The sequence below is a fragment of the Diabrotica virgifera genome, chromosome 3, assembly GCF_917563875.1.
Source record: "Diabrotica virgifera virgifera chromosome 3, PGI_DIABVI_V3a".
Classification (NCBI taxonomy): domain Eukaryota; kingdom Metazoa; phylum Arthropoda; class Insecta; order Coleoptera; family Chrysomelidae; genus Diabrotica; species Diabrotica virgifera.
This window is the reverse complement of record NC_065445.1, coordinates 30,765,073-30,792,154: the sequence shown is the minus strand read 5'-3', so window position 1 is coordinate 30,792,154 and position 27,082 is coordinate 30,765,073. Positions and strand designations below refer to the sequence as shown.

General features: G+C 33.0%; 2 protein-coding genes across 2 annotated transcripts in view; one reads left to right on the top strand and one right to left on the bottom strand.

Annotated features, from left to right (window-relative positions):
• LOC114324245 (dipeptidase 1) overlaps nucleotides 1–27,082 on the bottom strand; it is a 996,635-nt gene that overhangs the window by 675,656 nt on the left and 293,897 nt on the right. Inside the window, exon 2 of the mRNA XM_050646393.1 lies at nucleotides 196–337. Within this exon, the coding sequence (XP_050502350.1) occupies nucleotides 196–337 (142 nt within the window). The remainder of the gene's footprint in view (nucleotides 1–195; nucleotides 338–27,082) is intronic.
• Nucleotides 1–27,082, top strand: part of LOC114324246 (glutathione hydrolase 1 proenzyme-like) — a 189,562-nt gene that overhangs the window by 98,237 nt on the left and 64,243 nt on the right. The gene's annotated exons all lie outside the window — the stretch shown is intronic.

Below are 27,082 nucleotides of genomic sequence, written 5' to 3'. Positions count from 1 at the left end.
AAATAGGTGTTTCTCACTCCCTCACTTGTAAAGTGAATATTTATGTCAAATTTTTTATTATGTTATATATAAAATAATATTTCAGATATTCTCTTCAGTTATATTATAAAATGTACCGCCATTATTCTATTCAAGAACATACTTATTGCCACAGAAATAAAAATAAAATTTTTGAATTCCTACTTTTCAACGTACCTAGTTGCAAACTCTAGACGTTCTTCAAAGGAGGCACTTGAGCTTATCTTTAAGGCTATGGGAACACCGACTCCCGCAGCAGCTGCTAATAATAGGACTGTTCCTATCAACCACCAGTGGCGGTTCGTTAAGTCTATACCTCCTGAAATAGAAAAATATAAATTACACATCCATAATAATAATTATAATCTATTTAAAATTATTATTTTACATAGATATATTAAAAGATAAAGATCCTGCCTTACCGAAATCATATAGACCGGTATGTTTATTGAATACAATGGGAAAATTACAAGAAAAATTGCTATGTAAAAAATTAAATCAAATAAGAACAAAAATTGGATTACATCCTGGTCAGTATGGTTTTAGGAAAGGGAGATCAACAGAAGATGCAATAAATAAAGTATTTGAAATAGTAAATGAAAGCATAAAAATAATATGTTTTGATGATATTTATAGACGTGTCTGGGGCTTTTGACAATCTTTGGTGGCCGTCATTCTTTGAAAGACTTCGAAGAATGAGATGTCCAAAAAGTCTGTACGGAAGTCTCAGAAACTACTGTCAAGACCGATATGCAAGCCTAAGCTGTCCAACAGGAAAAAATATAGGGTGTATATTGTTTAAATTTGTTAAATGTATTTGTTAAATGTAATTAATAGATTATGGCAAATTAATTAGTATATTGTAAAAATAGATTAAGTAGTTTAGTAAAAAATGTAAAAATATAAAAAAATCTATGTAATCCCATCAGGAAAAAACGACCTGGATTAGTCACTAGAGGCCAGGTCATATGTATAAACAATAAATAAATAAAAATGAATTACATAGATATATGTAAATTTTATTGAAGTGCCTACTAGGCCAGGAACCGAAGCTTTTCACCTCGCAATTTTCACAGAATGAATCGATTTGCTTGTAAATTTGAAAATAAGTAGTAGATAGTCCAAGGATCAAAATATATATGATTCCGAAAGGCTCTTTTACCATGGGGGTGGTTGCCACCCCATCTCGTGGGTGGAAATTTTTTATTATATTTTGACCGCAAAAGTTGAAAATTCATTGTAAGCAAAAAATGTTCTATACATCTTTTTGATAAAATTAATAGTTTTCGATTTATTCGCTATCGAAAGTGTTAGTTTTGTATAGAAAAAATCAATGGTTTTCTATATACTCATTTACGATTCACTCTATTTTTACCGTAGAAAAAAATTTTTCAAACCATGTTTTTGGGAATTAAATTACCTACAATTTTGTATTAAAATACTTTTTCGTATCTCTGATTCAAATCTTCCTATTCTGAAGAAAATGGTATTTTTTACTAAACTACAAAAATTCGTTATCCGCTTTTACCTCCAGTTTTTTTTTAAACTAATCATTCTAAGCCAGTCAAACTTTTAGAATCTGTTAATAATACATAAATGAATAAGAATAAATAAGGCCAATGAATAAACACCGCTAACTTACATTATTATGCTTCCAATTGGATTTCTCCTTTTTTTTTCAAAAAATTATATTGATTTTTCAACCGTAACTTTTTTATTTTTTATCCAAGGAAGTTCGGTAAAAAATTGTTTTATAGGTTTTTACAAGATCTATTAGAACATTAATATTAAATCTTTTTAAAATACTCAGTCGCAAAAAGAGATGACTTTGAAAGGGTTGTTAATATGGTTTTTGAATGTTATTACAAGTTCTAATTGTCAATAGCTCATTCAATTATTGCAGTAGTAAAAATTTTTGCGAACCAGATTCTTAAGAATTAAATAAGCTACAATTTCATTTTGAAACAATTTTTCGTATCTCTGATGCTAATCTTGCTATTCTGAAGAAAAGCACATTTTTTCCAAACTACAAAAATTCGTTATTCGCTTTTAACTCAATTTTTTTAAAAACTAATAATTCTACGCCGGTCAAACTTCTAAAACCGATTAATAATATATAAATAAAAAAAAAACAAATAAATATAAGACTAATTTTAATTAGGGTGATGATTAGGGGGTTGCTTGCGATCACTTTTTCGCTGGCAAAAATAGGGACTGGCATTATATTCAAAAATAGGGACTGGAGATAGATATTTTTAAGTATTTAAGTACTTTAAATTAAATTAAATAAGTTGTCCTTGAAAAATGCATAGTTTTCCCCTCTTTTGACTTTGAAACTCCAATATTTAGCATTTGACGAAGAAGAGCCAACATAGAATAAACTATAGCTCGATTACTATTGATGATAAAGAAAATTTAAAGAAACAGTTTTGTTTATTTTTTCAAAAGGTACATTTTTGTTAAGTAAAGTTGTTTAGATAAAACGAAAATTTTGGAGTTATTAGCAGAAAACTATCAATTTTATCAAAAAAATTTGTAGAATGTTTTTTGCTTAGAATGAACGTTTTTACCAACTTTTGTGATTAAAATGTAATAAAAAATTTCCACCCCCGAGATGGGGTGGTAACCACCCCCATGGTAAAAGCGCCTTTCGGCATGATATAGATTTTGATCCTTGGACTATCCACTACTTATTCTTAAATTTTCAAGCAAATCGATCTATTCTGTAAAAATTGCGAGGTTTTGTCCTATTTTAAGCTTCATTACTTGGACTATAAATATAGCCATTTTGAGAAATTGCATCTAGAAATAAAACAAGACTCGACTTTTTAACCTCAAACTCACGAAATTCTTAAATATCAATTCAAAATTTTTCGCAGCACCGGGATACCCAAATTAAGTATTCAAAGACAAGAAAAATCCTAAAAATTTTTATTTAAAATATGCGGATAGTTAGGTTAGATAACGTTCAATATGAGTAGATGCTTAGCCACCCTTTCTCTCGATCTAAAGGCACGTATCCATTACGTTGGTGCTCCGTGCTCCGTGTAACTGCTCCAATGGATACGGCATGCGCTCCTCTACATATTATGCCACCGATTGGATCGCCGAGGGTGAGCTCCGCTCCAGGAGCACCAACGTATCCACTATGACCCAGGCAACGAAGTGACGTCAATAACGTCGAGGAAACGTCAGTTTTTGGTTGAATATATACACGTGTTTGAACATTACGTCGTATAAACGTCTTTTGTAGGTGATTTTAAATACGTAAGATTAATTACGTTAAAATACCTTTAAAAACAGGTTGTCATTTCAGACAGCCCAAGTCTCACGTCACAAAAATGGGAGAAGTTTAAAGAGTTAATGCTTATAATATTCAGGGTTACCAGGTCTACGGATTTTTTAGTAGACCTACTGATTTTAACTCCAATTACTGACCTTCTGAAAAACTACTGAAATCTATCAACATATTGGCCGTTACTAACAGGTACAGTTCTATGAAATGGGCTTTAAAAATACGCGATTATTTGGCGGCGTCCGTTTTATAAATATGGCCGTAAATACCAGGTCATAATTATTATGACCTGGTATTATCGGATTATTTAAATAAGAAAATCTTCATATAATTGGTTTGGAGAATTTTGAAACTGGCCGCTAGTACAGGTAGCCAATTTTGACAGGTGACCGATAACACAGGTTTTACTGTATAGTCCTGTCGCCAGGGGGGTACAACGGCCTCCTGTATTCAGATGGACTTACCCAAGATTTTTTTATGTATTTGGACCTGTAGAACACGAATTTTTTGGGTAATAGTTGATCCGGATGTCGATAAGATTGTTATAAACCAAGAAGTTGAGGAATCACATAACAGCGATGTCTTGCAAAAGAAAACATTTTTTTTGTATTTTTTGGGCCTTTCTAACCAAAAAATGTTCCCACAAATTTTTTCGTAGGATGCATAGTTTTCGAGATAAACGCGGTTGAACTTTCAAAAAATCGAAAAATTGCAATTTTTGAACCCGAATAACTTTTGATTAAAAAATAAAATAGCAATTCTGCTTACCGCATTTGAAAGTTCAAGTCAAATTATATCGGTTTTAATTATTTGTATTGCTAAAAATTTATTGTTTTATTGTTAAAACAAAGCTATAAACACCTAGTGCTTGAGTGATGTTTTCAATGATTTCTCATTTAAAATCGAATGAGTAGGTAGAGGAGGTAAAAGTGCAAGCGGCGCTATTTCTACGTAGCATGCATTAACGCATGTATTAGGCACGGGAAACACTATGTGTTTATAGCTTTTTTTAACAATCAAAAAATAAAATCCCAGCCTTTTTTAACAAAGTCTCTCATGGCCTATGGTTTATAATGCTCAATTGCGTTTTGGCAAATATTTGGAAACTTTTTTATTAAGCCACATTCTTTAGTAATCAAAATACAAATAAGGTACTTTAAGCTACTTTGCTGGCTGCAGAACAAAGGGCTCTATTGGCTTGGTGAGGTGTTCTCCTAGTAACAAGACCACTTTAACCGGTTCTCAAGATAGGTGGCCAGACCCATTTTAGTCTCCTATTGACATGATGTTCTATTTGATGTTGAGTTTGGGATTTTCGTGAGATTTCAGTCTTTCATAGTGCTTTGTGCTATATTTAGTGATTACTGATTATAAGTGGGATTGTTAGGACTCCGACACATGTCATCATTTAATGCCGTGTTTTACCTATTCCCTTGGTAACTTGAAAGGGGGTAATGACGTTAGGGTTAATCAGGTAAAACAGGTAAAACGTGGAGTTAAGCGCTGGCATGTGTCCGAGCCCTTAGGCCTTCATAAAGTATTACGTTTGACACATATCAGGATGCATTAGTTTTCGTTCGCAGTATTTTAGCTTGATGCATACCATACGCTGAGATAGGTTTTATGACAGCTTTGTAGATAACAATTTTATTTTCTAGGGTTAATTTCGATTTCCTACCGACTAGCCAGTTTAGAGCTTTCATTTTTAGGTCACCTTAGTTCCACTTCTTAGGAATATGTTCTTTCCAATCGAGTCAAGTATTCCTAGGTATCTGGTGCTAGATGATTGAAGAAGTTGGATATTGTTAAGTGAAACTGGGAGACACTGGTCTCTTCTCAAGGTAAAAGTTACTTGGACTGATTTTGTTTTATTCCTTTCAACTCTCCACTTGTTTGACCACGTCTCAATTTCATTAAGTTGTACCTGTAGAATGTTAGATGCTATAATTAAATTTTCGTCGGCTGCAAGGATGACAGCATCATCTGCAAACGTACCAGAGGTGGCTTCATTATTGGAGGGTAAATCTGCTGTGTTTGTAGCACTGATTGTAGAGGATGAGGATGACCTACAAAGAAAACTTTATCAATTCTACCAAGCATGACGACGACTCAACATAAGACTATCCACGCAGAAAACAAAAAATATTACCATTGCGAAACATCCAATTAGATGCAAGCTCGTGGTAGAGGGGAAACCCATAAAACAGCTAAGCCAGTTCAAATATCTAGGTGTAGATTTATCAAGTTATCATGACCCAGCCAGATACCTAAGAGGACAAAGAAACAAGGCCACAGTCATGTCCGGATATTTGAAAGATGTGGTCTGGAATCATCCATATATGGGAATTGGCAGCAAAGTTAGAATTTATAAAATTTGCATCGGAATTGTTATGACCTATGGTATTGAATCAAGAGAAGATACAATAAAAACAAAAGCATGCTAGGAACAGCCGAAATGAAGACACTAAGAGCAATAGCAGGGAAGACAGGAAGGGATAGAATACGAAACAATATCATCAGGGAACAATGTAGCGTGCAAGATGTAGTAAGATGGGTAGGCAAAGACGAAGAGAATGGTTCAAGCGTCCACCGGGAAACCACCAAAAAAGATGGGGAGATGGCTGGCAGCCTACCTCTCAAGAAATACTTCAACGTCGGAGTTAACAGATCGACAGATCTACAACAAGGATGAGAAGAAGAAGAAGATCTGTTGTGCATAGCACGTATAATATTGGTCCAAGAACGATGCCCTGAGTGACACCAGATTTTGTAAGAAAATTATTAGAATTACTTATATTCACTCCCGTTCGGAATTCTTCGCCATTTAGACAGGATTTTAACAGTTTCAAGTAGGTGATGGGAATTAGGTTGATTTAAAAAAAAAATAGGAATTTGTGTCAAGTTTTGTCAAAGGCTTGAATAACATTTAGAAAGCTGTGCAGTAACTGTTTGCTTTATATTGCAGAATTAATGGTGCGTATTATTCTATGAACCCGCTGTATCGTTGAGTGTCCTTTTCGAAAGATAAATTGGTGGTTGCATATCCATTTCTCCGTATTGGAGTCTGAGTTAATTTTTTGTAACATTTGGAGAATAACTCATATTTATTTACTACTCTAGTGGTTTGGCAACGCTGTGGGGTGCTGACGTCAGAAATCTTGAATGACGTAAGTGTAATTTTGTAGTAAAAACACCATATAGAATTTACAACTGACGGATTTATTACTCATGAATAATTAATTAGTGTTGTCATGCAAGGATAATGAAACGGAGTGAGGTTCACAAGTATATAATTAATAATGGTTTCATATGTTATTTTAAAATCTATTGTATTTAAGCATAATACAAAATTGGAACTGAAACATTTGAAACATAATAATGCAGGCCTGAACTGCAAACAAAAGGATTGCAACATTGGTTGCAACTTAATTTAAAAATTTTATTTTATATTCTGCTATAGTTTATTCTGCTAACATTTATACTATGTTCAAAATTTAGCGATATTATATTGAAGGACGTAAAAGTTTGTATGAATTATAAATTTTCTAAAACAAGGATAGTCTGACACAATTTCCAGAATTTTTAACCTTTGCATTTAGAATTTATGACCTTTTTTTAAAACATTTTTATGTAAAAACGAGGAGAACGAAAAGTCTCAGATACAAAGTTTATTGTAATAAAACAATTAAAATAATTGAAGTAAAACAATAAAGAACATTTTAAATCTAAGACTCTTCGTCAGAAGAAAGTGATTTCTGGTTACATCCTGAATCTCCGGCTTCAACAAATAGGTTCATTTTATTAAGTGATTGTAGAAAAAATGTGTTATGTGTTACAAACGCAAAGTGACATTATTGCTTTCGAGTAATTACCGCTCCCCGCTACGCGTCGAGTGGTAACTCTTACTCTCAAGCAATAATGTATCACTTTTCGCTCTTAATATATAAATAAATATTTATTGTGCCGTATAAATAATAAAAACGTGGTGAAGGTAAAAAATATGAATTTCGCTAAAGAGTAAAGAACCTTAGACTGATATAATTGCACATTAAAACAGTTTTTAATTCGAAATAACTTTTCATACTAGCAATTTTCCATATTATGAACTTAAGTTCGTATGATGCTACTAAAGTTTTCGTTATGATAATTCTAGAATTTTCAGCTTGTTTTTATTTGAGCTGTCTACTGAATGATATGTATTGTGTACATTTTAATATTTATGTACACATTATATACAGGGTGTCACTTAAGTTGGACACATATAGTATGGAAAACCTTCTTATTTTTAAAATTCAACCATTAGATATCCAATATTATCTACATTACACGAGGTATGCCAAAAAATATGAATTTCGCTAAAGAGTAAAGTACCTTAATTTATTTCACAATATTCAAAATTGTTATTATGAAAAGTTGTTTGGAATAAGAAATTATGTTCTAATATATGCAATTACATCCCACTACATCTACTAAGATTTTGAAAAAATACCTAAATAAACAAAGTTTTCGTTATGATAATGCTCGTAAGAGCGCCTAACCTTTGGATCGAAAGTTCCGAATGGTAGTAAGTTCAAATCTCACCAGGGTCAGGGATTTTTTCATTTATTATAAATTAATAAATGAAAATAGTTTCTGTCCTTGTGGGATTGGTACTCACCGGAGGGACCGCAGACGTTCGGATACAATTAGCGTCTCTTTGCAAAGACAATGACGTCGACTTTGCAAAGTAACAAGACACTTACTCAACACACAAACTACACATTACACCTTAGATAGTGATAAGTTGTACAATTAAGTGGCTAAAGGTTCTAGTTCTAAACCGAGGCCAGAATCAGAGAAAAAAATAATGCTCGTATTTTATGCTTCTTTTCTCTTTATTCCATTTATTTCATCTCTTACGTTATTTTTTCCTCATTTGCATATAAAAATATACCACATCTATAGTTTCCTTGGAGAAGTCTTATGATGTAATTGATACAACAATTTACATTAAAGAAAATTCTTTCATTTCCTAGTTTACGTTAAATATGAGATTTTATTTTTTTATCAAATCTTCCAGAAGCTCCATAGGAGAAGTCTTTCCGTTGTTTCGCCGTTTTCTGAAATGAAACAACTCACTCTGGAAGGCGACTAAAGCAATTCGTCATCTCAGGATATGTTCGTTCATTTGGTAGATTGTTTCCCGAGCTTTTACTATTGATATATTGTTCTCTTATTGCCAGCCACCGCACTTGTCAACAGAGTCTTTTTCCGGGGTTAAGACAGGAAGATTAAATGAAAATAAAAGTAATTTCTATTTATAAATCAACTTTCATAGGTTTTTTCTATATAATTTTCGGGAAATCGGTATTAAAATACCGATAATAGAAATATTCTGGTTTAAATAATAGAAATTTGAGGGCCCGAATCGTTTCGATAAATATCGAAAACGTTTTGTGATGTAACACTTATAGAGATTTTAATAAATTTTATACTTTTTATGATGGATTTTTCATGAATTTTTTTGTGATTGATGGTATACAGCCAGTTACAGGAAGATTCTTTCCTTGTGGAATTTGTTTTCATTTACTCCTTTATAAAATCGGTTTCTATCGAATAACTACGAATGTAAAATTAGTATTCTGAAGATTTAAATGATGTCTGGTTTGGGTCTGTCAAGTGATAAATACTTTGTTGTCAGTGCAAATCGGCACTTCCTAGCAACATCAGCAGGTCATAAAATACTTTTTCATTTGTCTAAAAATTTCTATTGCCCACCCTCCTTATTACCTATTAAGCTTTTTAAATGGTAAACTTAGACGAAGCTGGCCACATGGCGCTAATTATGTGAACTATGAACGCTGAATTAATCGTTTTATCTCCTGCATTATACAACCATATCCAACATATAAAGTGTGAATTTGATGGGGAAATCGTAACGTAGAGTGAAAAATATTAATCAAAATATTAAATGTGTAATTGAAATTCGCAGTGTCTTCTTCTTAATGTGCCTATCCGTGACGAATGTTGGCGATCATCATGGAAATCTTAATCTTATCTGCAGCAGCGCGGAAAAGCTGTACAGATGTTTTGTTGAACAGGTTCGGAGATTCGTCAACCAGGATGTCCTTCTACTTCCTGGACCCCGCTCTCTAAATATTTTCCTTGTAGGATGGCTTGCAGGAGGGCTATCTGCGTATCTGGATTTATTTCGCATAATGTGTCCGAAGTATTGTACCTTTCAAGATTTAAGGGTGGTCAGTACCAGTAGGTTCTTCTTCATTATCCTGAGGAATCTCTAATTTGTGGCTCCGTCAGTCCACGGGATTTTAAAGTATTCTCCGATATACCCACATCTCAAATAGTTCTCATTTTCTGCACATATCTTCGTTCAAGGTCTATTAATCAACACCATAAAAAAGACAGAGAAGATGTAGCGTCGCAGAATTCTTACTTTGTACGAAAAAAGAGGTTGTGGCCCTTGAAGAAGGCTCCCATCCGGTTGAAAGTGGATCTAACTTTTCCGGTACGCGCTTTTTTTCTTGGTTGTTGGTCTATTTTTAATTTATTATGGTGCCAAAATAGTTCTAGTGCTTCACTCTTTCTACAGAGGTTTGATTGACGTAGAGTTGACCTTCCCTTTTTTTTCGTGCTGATGATCATAAATTTTGTCTTCTTTACTTTTATATTGACTCCGTATTGTTGACTGTAATATACTATTTGTTCTAAAGGTAGCCCGCATCCATTTAGTAGAATACCTTTCTCAGTTTTGTGCAAAGCTTTGATAAATATTTTTCCACCTACCTCTACCGAAAGTATACTTTTCCGGACCTGATTGTAGGGAGCAAAGTTGTACTTTTCCTCCCTAGGGAGGAAAATATTTTTCCTCCCTAGGGAGGAAAAGTAAAAGTGACGTCATGGTATTTCATTCATGAAATGTAACTTATTGACGCCCTGTACAATATCTATTTTCTATTACGTAAGTTTCTATACATTTTAACGTTTATTTATAAAACACTCTGTATTTTGCAGAATGGTAAAAAACAGTAAATTGTTATTTTGATTTAACAATGTTTACATTATTAATTTGACTTATATTTGACAGTTGACAGTTATATTGTACCTACTTGTTAGTTTTAGTTTTAATAAATTTTGTTGGTTAGTTACATAAATAAATTAAGTAAAAATGAAAAAATGACTTGTTATTTGAGGAAGGTGGAAAAACCATATGTATAACATGGGAGTAAAGTGCCTTTTCCTCCCTTGAATGATTACTGCCCTCCGCTACGCGTCGGGCAGTAAACTTCATTCTCGGGAGGAAAAGTAGCACTTTCCTCCCTTGTTATACAAATAGCTATTTCAGAATAGAGATTGAAGGTTAGAGGAGACAAAATACAGCCTTGCCTATTAACAGCCATCCCTGTAAACGCAAAATACAACTAAAGTTAACAGGTAAGTGAATAAAACGTCACCAATATTGGAGCTCGCCTGGTTAGATTGGAAAGCGGTATTTATTGCTAAGTCTACAGTAAGTCTAATGTAACAAAACTAAGAAAACTTCTGTTGGAGTGAAAGTAAAAAGAAAGATATACTCCAACAGAAGTAAGGAAAAGCAAATAACTAGTTAGTCAAAAATGAAAATAGATGGGATGAAAAGAAGAGAGTGGGAAGAGACAGAGGCAAACTGAATAGAGGCTAGCATGAGATGCAAGAGAACAACTTGACACTCAAGGATGGATACGGCTCGTTTTCATGCCTGTCGAAGAACAGTAGCTCAAAGTAGATAGTAATGATGACTAAAAGGTCCAATAATAAAATAAGAATAATGTCCTGAAAATGAATGAAGATGAATAATTGCTAAAGACGAACAAAATAAATAAAACTAACAAATCATGGGCGCCATGAAAATGATCTTCGATCATTCTCCCAGGTATCTTATACTGCTGTCAAATATTAAATATATTAAATCTGTAATAATGAACATAAAGGAGTAATAAAATAATTGATATACAAAAATAAATAAATATTTACTAAAAATAACTACTAGATTTTTGACAATCTCTGAGTTACACCAAGTGCATATCATGTGACTCTAAAAGGACGTAAGTTATACAAAGTTATATTTGAGATAACTACAATAATGTTATCTGTTACAAAATTACATAAGTACCTCTTACTTACATATAGGGTACAACTCTCATGAGTCTTCTACCAAATGGTTATAGTACGCCTGCTACGTATAACTGAATTAAAACCCGAAAAATATTGAAAATATATAAATAAATAGGCACAAGCCTGACGAAGAGAAAATGCAATAATGAATAAGTAAAGTTAAATATACAAATGAATAAAAGTTATAGTAATGAAGTTAAGATAAATACCGAACCGATGACCTAAATTAACCGAGCAAATGCAATGAAATAAAGTAACGATGAATTAACCGAACAAATGAAATAAAGCGAATAACAATAAAATATTTGGGGAACAAGCAAGTAATATGACAAAATAAATATCAAACCAATAATAAAGTATAAAAACCTAATTTTCTAGGCTTATTACCTTGTGCACAATGTAACGTACCATATGATCGTAAATAAGTTTTGGAACCTAATACATTAATAAACAAATATGTTATATAAAAAAATACAGGCAGCTAAATCTGAAAAAATATTAATAAACATAGTGCATCACCAAAAGTCCGAAATATAAAAAAAAAACCAATAGTTACTAAAACACATCACTAAATGTTCCCAAAAAACCCATTTATCGAACGATTTCCTAAAGAAGTTGCGGTTGCATCCTAGAAAATGAGCACCAGGATGGTGCGCCCCCATGACTCCTGTAGGCCCAGGTGCCAAGACGAAAAGGAGCCGGAATGCCCCAAAAACTTGTTTCCCCAAGTGACTACTGCCAGTGACTTATGGCTGGAGATTGGCCTCTCGGCGTTTCGAGGTGTTTTTTTAAGTCTTCACATGGGTGGCTACTGTAACCAGGGAGACTCGAAATAGGATATACTGCTCAATACAACAATCACAAGACATAAAGTAAAACGTTATACTGGGAAGGGGAGTATACTTCAGAGGAGTCGATTCGGGCGAGACTCTTATCGCGGATAAACAGACCACATCTAATATGCACTGAAGAAAAAAGCAAAGATATATTTCAAACTGAAAATGACCGTACCACAACAGACGAAAAGGACAAGAAGAGAAAAGTAGAAAAAGTGTTACAATGTGCAGAACTTCCATAAATAAAAAAAAAAAGAAAATGAAAAAAAACTTAAAGAAATTATAGAAATAGGCAGGGGTGAGTTTAAGCCGAAGCTCTCTTTACTACTTGATTATACAGATACTAATGGAGAGAAGCCCAGTAATTTGATATTAGCAGATGATATCATCTTTACAGCATTATCCATATGATATTTCATCATCATATGGATAATGCAATAATATTGTATGGATAATGTAATAATAATAATTAATGGAAGGGATATTGGGCAGACTGCATCGTATGAGTGCTTAGAACATGAAATTCAGTTGGGCAAAGATAACCAAACATGTGAGTTCCCGCGTTATAGGATTCGCCTGGACAGCGTTTGGTAAATTAAACTATGTATTGAAATCGGACTTACCCATATGTCTCAAAAGAAAAATATTTGACAAGTGTGTCTTATCTTTACCTACTCACTTATGGAACAGAAACATTAACACTCACAATAAAGGTAATGAACAAGAATCGCGTGACTCAGAGTGCTATGGAGCTAAGGACGTTGTGTCTCTCTCTGACAGACCGAATACCGAACGAAGAAATACGTCGTTGAACAAAAACAACAGACGCCACCGAAAGAATCCTGTCGCCAAAGTGGAACTGATCGGGACACGTCGCCATATTATTAGATAAATGATGAGACAAAACGTACTGTTGAGTAAATTTCAAGGCCAGAACATTACGGAGCAGAGAAAGCTCACCAACGAGATGGACTGACGAGCAGAGGATGCCCACTAAGACAGAGACAGTGGACGCTTATAGGTTGATGAAGATGATGAAACCCGAAACAATGGCTCTATCATAATATTAAATCTTTACTAAAACACTATTATAATTAAAGTCTTTTTGGCAAACATTTTTTCTTTCTTTTAATGTCACATATATTGAAAACTTGTCTGCCTTAACCATATCGTTAACTATAAACCAAAACTCTAAGTATAAACTCATGTTTAATCACCTCCACAATTAACAACCATCATCGCAACTCTGGCTTTTGGTATTTTAATGGGAATATTGCTTTATATTTTACGAAACTTCTCTCCTATATCATAATACCGGGATTTATAGAAAGTTGAAGTGCTTTTCATTATTGGTTTGTAGCTACAGGCGCAGCTTTAATTTGTAGTTTTTTATTTAAATCTGGTTTATTATTAAAGTTTTAAGTTTATTAACTTGCGTATTTTCATATTGGTAGTTTCATCTCAGACAGAATGAAACAGCTTTGTGATCAATGTGAACGAAAAGTTTGAACAAATACAATAAATTTTATCCATTTTCTCAAAAAACAACGCAAAAATTCTCGTAGGTATAAAAAAAACGTAAGAAAAACGTAAAAAAACGTGTAAAAATGTTTAAAGGACTACAGGACACTTATCTAAGGTCATATTCACCAATAATCCTTAGGCCCTACTATATAATAAAACTACTCACTAACTTGTATACTTTAACCGCACTTTTCTGCGCTTTTTCAATTATCGCACATATTGAGTCTTATCGCACCAACTCGAAGGCTTCATTATCTTAAGTGTTCTAATCTATCAAAGAGTTTGATGGCCTTTTCATTCACATGGTTAAGTTGGAGAACCATTGTTCATGATTCTGGGCATGAAAAAAGTATATAGCAATTATAGAGCTGGTTCCAGGACACTTCCTTTTGGAACTCCAACTTTAACTTGCCTTAATCCGGTATATTTTAATTTATTATGCTTTTTCATTTTCAAATCGAAAGTATCTGTCAAATATAAATACATGATTCCAGTAGTTTGACATGCGATCATATTATACAGAGTGGGCCAAATAAAAGTATCCACTCCGATATTAGGCAGTATTTATTAGATATTAAGAAAATAAAAAAACAGGTCAATTTTTAATCTAAGGGGGACACATTTTTACGGTACAAACATCTGTCATTGGTCAACTCCCTCCCTTCCACTTCCCCATCCCTTATTTTTAAATAGGGAATAGGGGTCGTGTGCTAGCTCATTTGAAAGAGTACTTAATTCTCTATTCAGTAATATCAACATCGACTTAAAAATGAATACAGCGTGTCCAAGAAAAATTATTTTGAATTAAATTAATTGACACAAAAAGAAGAATGTATGTAATTTATTTAACTCAGAACACATTCTACTGCTGAGAGAAAACAGAAAAAAATGTTTTTTGATAAACAGACACTGCTTTTCGCTTAATTTCAATGTTCAAGCTTCCACCCATCTGCCTCTTGGTAGATTGAATATTGAATTTAAGCAACAAACAGTATTTATTTATCAAATACACATTTTTTTCTGTTTTCTATCAGCCGCAGAATGTATTCTGAGTTAAATAAATTACATTCATTCTTCTTTTTGTGTCAATTAATTTAATTTAAAATAATTTTTCTTGGACACACTGTATAAATTTTTATGTCAATGTTGATACTACTAAATAGAGAATTGACTACACTTTCAAATGAGCTAGCACACGACCCCTATTCCCTATTTAAAAATAAGGGGTGGGGGAAGTGGAAGGGAGGGAGTTGACAAATGACAGATGTTTGTACCGTAAAAATGTGTCCCCTTAGATAAAAAATTGACCTGTTTTTTTATTTTCTTAAAATCCAATAAATACTGCCAAATATCGGGGTGGATACTTTTATTTGGCCCACTCTGTATATTTAGTTTCATTTCTCTTAATGTGCCAAATTTCTATCTCTATTTCTGGTCAAAAATCATTAAAAAAATTTATTTATTCTACCAGGTATAAATGATTGACTGCTAAGCAATCATTGAGTAAAATACATGGCAATCTCGTTGGTGTTATTGGCATTTCTTTTAAGCATGGACGTGAAGATGGGCTTGAATCGTTAAGAATATGTGCATTCGTTCGATTATACTGCTGCTGTTATGTGGCTAATTCACATGGTCACGTAGCCAATCAAGTTACGAAACAACGCTGTTACGACCAATTGCAAAAGTCATTTCTCTTTATCGGTAGGGTACTAGTAAATACGTAAATATTTTCTGATATTAGCTTGAGTGAGCATAAACGTTAAAAATGTTTATTTAAAATTAAGTCAATGTTTTACACTCCGGAAAATGCAGGATATTTTTATAAGATTTTTGAAGTTATACTTCTTTACCGGCGATAGAGGGTGATTTTTTTATATGTTAAAACCTATCAGCCCGGCGCATGCGCATTATAACTTTGTTCTGATTGGATGTTCAAATGACATGTCAAAAATTATCCGATATGGCAGCTGTGGTTTGGAGGTAAAGGTAAAGGTAAACAAATGTATAATATATTAGTTTTATTGTTGTGAGGACAGAAACAAAAAAGTTTATAATATTGTAGTGACTTTTAAATAGTTTTTAAAAGCAACAGGTACGTAATAATTGTTAATGTATCATGGGAATAAACCTACCTATTTGATCTGCCAAAATACATAGTATGTAATACTTTTATTTCTATAATTTGATTACCATCAAAATTTCTATCAATATTCACCTAATATATTGTTTTTTTACTCTATGTTTTGTTGTATTTTTTCAATTCTAAATCATTTCAATTCAAAATTAAAATAATTTGATCAATTTTCAAAATATCAAAATATCACAAGTTTAATCCGTTTAGTTAGTCGATCTTCGTAAATAATGACACATAGTGTCCGTGGCTAAGCGGAGAAGGCGAATGAATTCCAATACCAACCGCTCTTATCAGCGCTGGTTCGAGTCCCAATAGAAACTTTCTTTTTTGTTTTTTTAATACATTTTATGATTGTAAGTATATTTATTATATAATTGTATTTTCAGAAAATACGTATTTAGTTAAAAAAAATTTCGACAATTAATGTTCAGACATCATTTGTGGCTTGTTTAATGTGTTTGTGTGTGTTTTATTCTTTTATTATTTTAATTTTTGGCACTGTTCTAATAAAAATATTTGAGAAGTAGTAAGTATGAATTAGTTTAATATTTAAACAAAATATAAATAAAAAGTATATTAATTTCGTTTAAATCATATAATAGAAGTATAACTTCTTACGTGCGTACAAAGTACACACACATTCTTTTTTTTATGGGGATTCACCTTAGTGATTCAGCCAGTTACAAGTTGATAGATTAGTCCTAACTACCCTAAATAGTCCTAACTACTCACTCTAAAAGAATATCGAAAAAGAAAAATTATTTAATTGTAACAAAAGGAACATTTACTGGAACACACGCTTCTCGTCCAGGGACTCATGAGGACATTTTAATACCACAACACAAAACTAGGCCATGGATAGGTAAGATACATTTACAAGAGGTTAAACATCAAACTATGTATACAAAACTTGTCTAAAGCTAGCTGCCCTGGACATCGAATACGCCGCTCAGGACAGGTTCTAGGGTTATCGGCAATAGATTGATGCAAACAGATTATTTGGACGTTTCTGAAGTCGCTGAACATGAATTCGTCATTAGAATCTATCCCTGGAGCACCTGGTGCCCAGTGTCATTGCTAAGGCATGTCATCTTCTGGAATTTCGAGGGTTTTCGGCATGAAATTGATGCAAACAGATTTGTCGGGGTGTTTTTGGGGCTTCTGAAAATGAGTATACCCATAAAAACACCTGGAGTACCTGGTGTCAAGGGACATGTCATCTTCTGGAGTTTCGAGTGATTTCAGCACTAAATTGATGCAATCAGGGGAGTTTTGGGGTCGTCTTTGAACACGATTACCCATCAGCACCGACTCTAGGGTCCCCTGGTGCCAACAGTCACTGAATAGAATAGAATAGAATAGAAATATGCTTTATTGTCACTGAAAATTATACAATTTTATGGACAAAGCTTAACATAGATTCACGAAAAAGATATACATAACAATAACAATAACAAATACAATTTTATAAAATTAGATAAATCGTCAATAAAAAAAATATATAAACAAGTTAAAAAAAGTGAAGTAAAAAAACAAAAACCAATATATTGCAAAATTACTATAAATTGCAAAATTGAACCTACAACATAATATAATAAAACACAAACAAAGGAACTAATAAGTTTAAGCTGCTGTATGTGACACCCAATAACTGATAAAGATGTCATCTTCTGGAGTTTCGGAGGGTTTTCTCATTGAATGCATGCAAATAGATTACTATACAATAGAGCGTTTCACGTTAAAAATGGAACATTGCGGAAATAGACCCATGTATTTCTTACGGACGATAGAAGCGCGCCGATGCCACGTCGTAGTGACTAGAATGAATCGTATATCGGCAGTTGAGTATCCACCCGTGCGCCATAGGTTTGGTAAGCGTAACATTCTCTTCTTAACGTGAAACAAAGTTTAGGCAGTTTTTGAGTCGCTGAATACGAGTACGCCATCTCAACTGACCTCCGAACTACCTGGTGCTCAAGGTCACTGCTCAGGCCTGTTATTTTCTGGAGTTTGGAAGGTTTTTGAGCACCAGGTGCACCGGAGGTATGTTCTAATGGCGTATTTGTTTTCAGCGGTCCCTAAAACCCCCCAACTAACAAAATCCTGCCCTTAATACACCCTTTTTGACACGTTCATTCGCTTTTGGATGCATTTTATGGAGACTAAAATGCAACTATGCATTTCCACCCATTCTTCTATAGTAGACTTTTTTATTCACATCATTCTAAACACAATACAATAAGTTGCAAGTTTCTATTTTATCTATTTAAAAATCGATTTGTTTTGTGCTCAATGCCCTGGTCTAAATGTTTTACTCTCATCAACTTTATATAAATGAAAAAATTGTCATAATATAAGAACGCTATAAGTATAGATAAGAAATATCTCCCTTAATTCGGAGCTGATTATGGAATTTATGGCCACACTCCCAGGAGATTTGGAAATAGTCACGAACAGGACGTAACGTAAGTCTTGTCTTGAGTACAAGGAGTGACCATGCATAAAATGCAAATCGTAATGAGGAAAATAACAAAGACGTAATTTTTTGTTTTTATTTTGATGGAGGGGGAGGAGGAAGGGAGGTGGTGGGTTAAAATTGTGCTGTGTGTGATTTTGTAAGGCATCGATAAAAAAATTGATTTTTTGGAGTAAGGGCATTTTGCGTATTTTAACGGGGGGTACAATTTAATTTATGTGTCCGGTCCATACATGTTGGCCCATGAGCCAATGAAAATTGACGGCATAGTTCTCATACGTTTCCTTTTAGACTCTACTATTTAAGTTATAGACTCATCTTCTTCTTTTCAAGTGCCATGTCCGTTACCAACGTTGAATTTTTTTTATTTATTTATAGTAAATACAAATGACTTGGCCTCTTGAGACTAATCCAGGTCGTTTCCTGATGGGATTACAGTAGTTGATACATATAATTTTTATTTTAACAATTTTATAATTTATTTTGACTAATTAGTAATGGCCCTAATCTATTACTAATTCTGAAAATGATAAATTATAGATAATTCTAACAAATAAGTCGAATGCACAATTTTAACAAACAATTCTAAACAATTTTAATAAACAAAATATAATTTTTAATTTAATTTTTTTTTGTTGTTCTGAAGCTATTTCCTTGTGGCATTTTTATAATTACGTATTTTTTATGGGAAATAAATTCATTTTTTAGTAAAATTGTGGCTTATTTCCCATAAAAAATACGTAATTAATTTTTTTTATTTTAAATTTTATTTATTTTTTTGTAAAAATAATTTTTATAGTGATTCCGGTTCTCATTCTCAGATGAGAATAGCCACTAGCCAGCACTATTAATCTAAAAATAGTCAGAAATAATTCTAAGTGTAGATCTATTTGACTTAATCTAAAATATCCATTGAGTTTTAAAATTTCAAGTTTTTATAAATAATAATTTTTAATTTTTAATTTTTTATTTTTTATTATATAAATATTTATTTAGTTAGGTTAAATATTCATTTTAATCCATATTGTTATATGCATATAATTTCTATATAATCTTAATTGTTTCTTTGATATTATGTCCGCTAAATTATTTAATGTATTATGTAATTCTTCATTTTGTATTATGTTTTCTATATTTATGCCAACAAGGTCTGTTCTCATTCTTTGTAATTCATGTGTATTTGTTTGGCTTTCGCAATTAAATAATATGTTAAAGTTAGTTTTCAATCCTAATAGCAAAATTAATAATATTGAAAATATTAAAAATATTACTAAAAGATTTTTAAATTGAAAACTTATTGGTACATTTCCCTGGTGACACCTCCAAGGCTTCTACAATTTGCAAGCCAAATGGATGCTGTAGTGAAGACAATGGGAATGAATTCTACACTATGCAATTCACATCCCCCGTCTGCTGCTCGGTAAAGTTCCAACGAATAAAAGTGGTATACATTTTTATTTTATAGTCGTATTACTCCATAGAGTAAACAGGTGCATTTTCCGTTGGAACTTTACCGAGCTGCAGACGGGGGATGTGAATTGCATAGTGTAGAATTCCTTCCCTTTGTCTTCACTGCAACATCCATTTGGCTTGCAAATTGTAGAAGCCTTGGAGGTGTCACCAGGGAAATGTACCAATAAGTTTTCAATTTAAAAATCTTTTAGTAATATTTTTAATATTTTCAATATTATTAATGTTGCTATTAGGATTGAAAACTAACTTCATCTTTCAATTGCCAGATGACGCTAGTCACCTAATACCTTCACTTCGGTTGCAATGGGTGAGAAAACCTCTCGACGCTAGTCAATTGGGGTATGGAGAACAGTGCCTACGTTCTTTCCGATGAGGCTCCAATAAGAGCCGAAAATCGCGATTCAGAGGACTGGACTGCGCTCCGTATTCTAATTGAAAAGTAAGATTGTTTTGCCTTCGCATTGCAACTGAATAAAAATGGTATACATTTTTATATTTAAATAATATATGTTCTGGTGTGCCTATTTCTCCACATTCTCAGTATTCATCATCTTTTAAATTAAATCTATAGAGGTACGTAGGGTACCGTGCCCTGTAAGGAAATGTAATAATCCTTTTTTTAGGTTAAAATAATTTGGTATATTATTTAAATTTGGAATAAAATGATAGATACGTCTAGCTTTAGGGGAATTATCCCATTCGTTTTGCCATTTTCTATATAATATTTCTTCTAATTCTATTTTTGTTCTTATTTCCATTCCCATGAATTGTATTATTTTTTCATAATTTTATTTTCATATATTTAATATATTATGAATATAATTTTCATAATTCAACGAACGTTGAATATTAAGAGGAAACCATAGCGATCAACAGGTAGCGAAAACGCGTTCCAAGATTGCGGCTGTAATTTTGAATATTTTTTCGAGATACTTGGCACACGTATTCGTAATATAATAAAGAATGGCGGTACAGAGCCCAATTAGAAAAATATATTAACATGTGGAAATTACTCTGTAATTAAATACAATATTAAAAAAACGAGCCTGTACCGCCATTAAGAACAAAAAAATACACTTTCTTCAAATAAACTTCCGATGCCTAGATTTTATGTCATTTTGGAACTACTAAAATTTTTTATTTCATTAGTAGTTCCAAAATAATCCAAAATCTAGGGCATCGGATAAAAAATTTTATTTGAAGAAAGTGTATTTTTTATTCTTCTTAATGGCGGTACTGGCTCGTTTTTTTAATACTGTATTTAATTACAGAGTAATTTCCACATATTAATATATTTTTCAAATTGGGCTCTGTACCGCCATTCTTTATTATATTACGAATACGTGTGCCAAATATCTCAAAAAAATATTCAAAATTATAGCCGCAATCTTGAAACGCGTTTTTGCTACCTGTTGATCGCTACTGTTTCCTCTTAACATGGCAATTCTAATCTTACTTACGCACTTCTGAATTGTTCGACCAATGTGAGCCCGAACCACTCCCGCAGATTTTAGAGCCACGAGTGTCTTCTGCCTGGCCCGCGTTTACTGTCTATTTTCCTGTGGATAATTAGTTGCAGTGGAGGGTACTTATCTCGTCTCAATATGTGGCCGAGATATTCAAGTTTTTTTATTTAATTGTGCTCACGATTTCTTTCTTTCTTCTGATTCTGTGGATTACCTCTATGTTAATGACATGTTCAGGATATACAAAGAATGCGTCGGCATACCTACATTTCGAATACTTCTGGTTTATTCGTGAGGGTCTCTGTGAGCGTTCATACCTCCAAACTATATAGTAAGATCGGAAAAATGTAGCGTATAACTAGACGTAGTTTTAGAGGAAGAGACAAACCCTTGCTTATGGGGAGCTTTTTCATATTGTTAAATGCTACTTTAGCTCGTTCTATTCTCGCCTTAATTTCTGTGCCTGTTCCCATTTTGGATTTACGGTGGTGCCAAGGTATATAGGTTATAGTCAAAGCCCGAATTTCAGGCACTCCTAGGTTTGACTAGGCAATCCTCAGGTCTGACTGACGGTCTTAGTCAAAGCACGAAATAAATTACAGTTTCGGCCTTTGACTAGTCAAACCTAGGAGAGACTAAGTTGGTCAGGCAAAGGTCGAAATTTAATTTTATGAAATCGGGGTTTGACTAGTGAAACCCGGATCAGCTATTAAAATGTCGTAATTTGTTCGATTAGGTTTAATAAAACGTCAGTTTTTAATTTTAATGTTTATTATTTGTATATTGTTGTAATTGAAATAAAAAAATAGTGTTTATTCTCACAAGTTGAGGCAGTAGGTATCACATTTAGAGTTGCACAATACGTTAGACCTTTTACACTTACATAATTTTGAAGAGCATTTTTCTTATTGCATTATTTTATAAAGCCTTGCCCTCCAAGTTAAGAATCTTATGTACTAATTTTTTTTAAAAACAACCTAAAGTCTGGAATATCTTCGAAATTAATTAAATTCTCTTTGCATTCTCTCATTTGATTTCTTGGAAAAAGTGTGTTTATTGTTCCTTATTTTACACCAACTCTATATAAACCATCAATTGTTTTATCTTGTATGATACCCAAAATATTTCTCCTTTGGCTCTATCAAAGCTGGTGATAGGTATTGTTACAGTTTTTCCGATCGAAATTGGAGGAAATTTTTTATTACTTTATTGTTTCATAGCATTAGCCTGCACATGAAGACCTTTAATCGCCTTTCCTTTATTTATTTTAATCTTTTCTGTCTGTGCACAACGCATGCATGTAACTTTTCTTTCAAAACCATAGTATGCACCAGGTGTGCAAGCGCACACATCATGTACCACCTGATTACAAATTATGCACCTATGTGCGTCATAGCCCTCTTTTTGGCAAATACAACAAATCACATCTGAAGAAATTACCAAATTACGTGTAAATAATAATCAAACTCCGTTCGCTCAACTCAGACGCATTTTTATTGATCCAGAGTAGGAAACGTACAACACAATATTTCCTACCTCACAATATTACAAGCTTAAATAAAGTTTCATTAAAAAAAAAAGAAGAATTATTGGAAATAATATATTTTTATTCTGTGTAAAAATTTTAATAATATTTTTAAATAATTACTGTTAAATAATTTTCTTATTTGTTATGGTGTAATACACATTTGTTTGGTGTAATTTCCTCCAATTTTGATGACAAACATTGTAACAATACCTATTTCCAGCTTTGATAGAGCCAAAGGAGATGCTCGAATTATTTTTGGTATCACACAAGATAAATCAATTGACGGTTTATATAGAGTCGGTACAAAATACGGAACAATAAACACACCTTTTTCAAGAAATCAAGTAAGAGAATGCAAAGAGCATTTTCTTAATTTCGAAGATGTTCCAGACGTTAAGCTGTCTCTAAGAGAAATTACTACGAAAGATTCTAAATTTGGAGGACAAGACTTTATAAAATTCTACTGCAATAAGAAATGCTCTTCAAAATTATGTAAGTGTAAAAGGTCTAATGTATTCAACTCTAAATGCCATACTGCCTCAACATGTGAGAATAAACACTAATTTTTTATTAAAAAAATTACGTTTTATTAAACCTAATCTAACAAATTACATTTTAATTGCTCATTGGGGTTTGAGTAGACAAAAATTTTATTTCATAAAATTAAATCTCGACCTTTGCATGACCAACTTAGTCTCTCCTAGGTTTGACTAGTCAAAGGCCGAAACTGTATTTCGGGCTTTGACTAAGACCGTCAGTCAGACCTGAGGATTGACTAGTAAAACCTAGGAGTGACTGAAATTCGGGCTTTGACTATAACTTATATAAGATTCTATACAGTCACTTAGTACGTTGTTTATCCGTAACTGTCCAGCAGGTTGTTGCTTTTTGTTTCTCAGCATCCATTTTGTTTTCTTAAAGTTGAGGCTCAGGCCGTATTTATCACTATTTGAATTATTAACCCTTTCCATTGTCTGTTGTAATTCATCTATGCTACTGGCAAAGATCACAGTGTCAATCGGCATATATTATATTAATCGTTAACACACCGTTCATTTTTAAACCCTCATGTTCATTTTCCATACATTTTTTGAATATTTTCACAAAATAAATATTGAATAGAAGTGGGAATAAGATACACCCCTGCCGGACACCTCTTTTGATCTCCACGCTTTCAGTAAGTTCGTTGCCAAATAGGTTCGTTTCAGTAAATTCGTTGTATAGACTCATAAGGTGCCTTAATTTTCCCTACACGGCTCTTAGTCTAAAATATATCCAATTTAATAGGTAAGAAGTTTTTATTTTTCATCACATTTTATTGTTTAAAAAATTGGCGCTAAAGTTTGTCGAAGTCAAAGTTTTTATGTAATCTATAATGCATGGAACTTTCCCCCAAAGACCAATAAATTTTCCACAATTTATAAAAGTGTCGTCACCCTCCTCGCAAACACATACATCCTACATATTAACTAAACCTTTTACTACAGCTAATTCTGCTAAGAGCTCTCACCTTATATTTATTGGGTTAGTGTAAACGACGGGCGGGACATTTTAAACCTACAGGAATATGCAGTAACGTACTTTATAATGTTGCCATTTCGTAGCATATTCTATTATGAATATTTGAAGGTCGGTAACAAGCGCTGTTATCTTTATATTATATTTTTCACTGTATCAAATCTTACAACAGCTCCACAAGCAACAGACGTATGAATCATTCTCTCTCTCTCGCTCTTTCTCTTTTTCTCTCCCCCTCTTTCTCTCTCTTTTTTTTTTCTCTCTCTCTCTTTCTCTCTCTGTAGTTGACCCTCGAAGAGAACAAACTCTTCTCACTCTCTCAGTAATGAACACTAGTTAACACGCGAAAATACCGTGAATCTTCCTTTGCTGCCCTTCTCGAAGTGAACAAACAGACGCAACTTTCTCTGCTTTCTCTTCTTTTAGACAACAAACGCGTGAATGAATCTATCTGGGATGCCGCTTTCCCTATAGCATAATGTGCTTAAATACGGCCAATCACTCTGATTTTGCTTCCCGTAATGAACAAACGTTTTTTTCTCCTTGTGAAATAATTTAAAAAGCAAACAGTGATGTGTACACGTGTACCCGTGAACGACAGATAGACAATACATCCCGGTTTTATCTCAGATCAACCACCGCTTATGAAGACCTGCTAAGTGATAGGTAATTGAAACCTACTCATATGAATACCGCGAGTGAAATAACAGTGATCGGGGTACGCCTTTTTTATTAACTTTAGTATGCTATTGTCTACATAACATTTAATTACATCTCCTAATTCATTTGAACCACGCCTATAATACAGTCCTAATACAGTCGAACCCGCTTATTGGAATAGCGTTCATGCCAAGCAAAAGTATTCCTATGCGGGATATTCTAATAATAATCGATCATTGGTGGTGACTAGAAACGTTTCGGGACCTCAAATTTCTATTTCTTAAACCGGAATATTCCTATAACCGGTATTCTAATAAGCGGGGTCGACTGTATCTGTGAATTTATTTTAATTATTTCTATGTATAAACGCTTCGCGGTTGGTAATTCTTTTTCTTAATAAAAACCCTTGTATCACACCCAGAAGATAAGCCTATTTGGAGGTACGGTAGCTTCCTTAACCTGTCATACATAGTTTCTAACAAACATTTACCGTTCGTAAAAAACTCATTTTCATCAGCATCATTATCACTTTATTTTCTTCTAGCTATTTTGTACATTGGGTACTATGGTCTCTCATTTGGAATTTATTTGGGGCTAACCACATAATAATTGTACTGGACTATCCTGTATTTTATCTTCTTATAACACTTCGCCGATCGATTTGAACACTTTTATTTTTGAAGCGCAGCTTTTACAGTGACCATGTATTAAGTTCTCACTACAGTAAAATAAAAAATCGTCACGACACGTGAAACTGTAGATGAAAGAGTCAATTCACTTAACAAGAGGAGTCTGATATAGAAATCTAAACATTTTATTTAATTATAAAACGAAACTATAATACATTTATACATAACCTTTAATTTATATCATACTAGTGCAGAATATTTCATAATTTTTAGTAGTATACTAGGTCTGGATCCCGCGTATGAAAAAAGTTGATTAATAGCAAGCTGAAAATATATTAATAGCTTAAGGGGGTCTAGTCGGACAAACTTTGATATATGGGAACACTGGAACAAGGGAAGTTTTAATTGTGGAGCAGGTTAAAAATTTGGAAAGGTCAGACCGCGAAAGCGTCACATGTATTTTGTCCGACAAATCTTCCAATTGATTTATTACCATTTTATTAAACCCTCATGCAAAAATCAGACTGCTATTTATCACCTGTCATAATTCCTATCCTTTGACATTTTCTACGCGTTCCACTCATTATAATGCGCGTTTGGTGATAAATAGCAGCCTGATTTTTGCATGAGAGTTTAATGAAAGGGTAACAAATCAATTGGAAGTTGTGTCGGACAAAATACATGTGACATACACATTTTCGTGGTCTGGCCGTTCTAAATTTTTAACCTGTTCCACAATTAAAACTTTCCCTGTTCCAGTGTTCCCATATATCAAAGTTTATCCGACTAGACACCCTTAAGCTATAAACAAATTTTCAGCTTGCTATTAATCAACCTTTTTTTTATACGCGAGATCCAGACCAATACTGGGTTATAATGGAAGGGTAAATTTTGACAACGTAAAATTTGAAATAATTGACATTTACGTGTAGTTAGTTAACAAGAAGGATAGAACATTAAACGGTTTTGTGACTTTTAGTCCTGACCTGATACTTTGTAACAGGACAGCTAGAATTTTACTTGATAGCTTTACTGAAAATTCCCAAGATTACCTCGTTTATGACAGTTAACAGCTGAAATAATGCACTTTGCATTAAAATAATAATGAGGAGGAGCTTAGATTCCTCTATATAAATGGCTCGCTAAAGGTGTAATCTAATGCTAAAATGAATATTTAATGTTATAAGTTTACAAAAAGGGCAAAGAAAAGCTTACATGGTGTGAGTATGATTTTTACGTTGCTATGAAACTGTAAGCTCGAAATACACACACCCAAACTTATATGGAATCACCATGTACTTCAAAGTAATATTTATTTCTTTTGAAAAAACTTGTTATTGTTGCGAATAATAAAGGTTTTTATTAAAAATA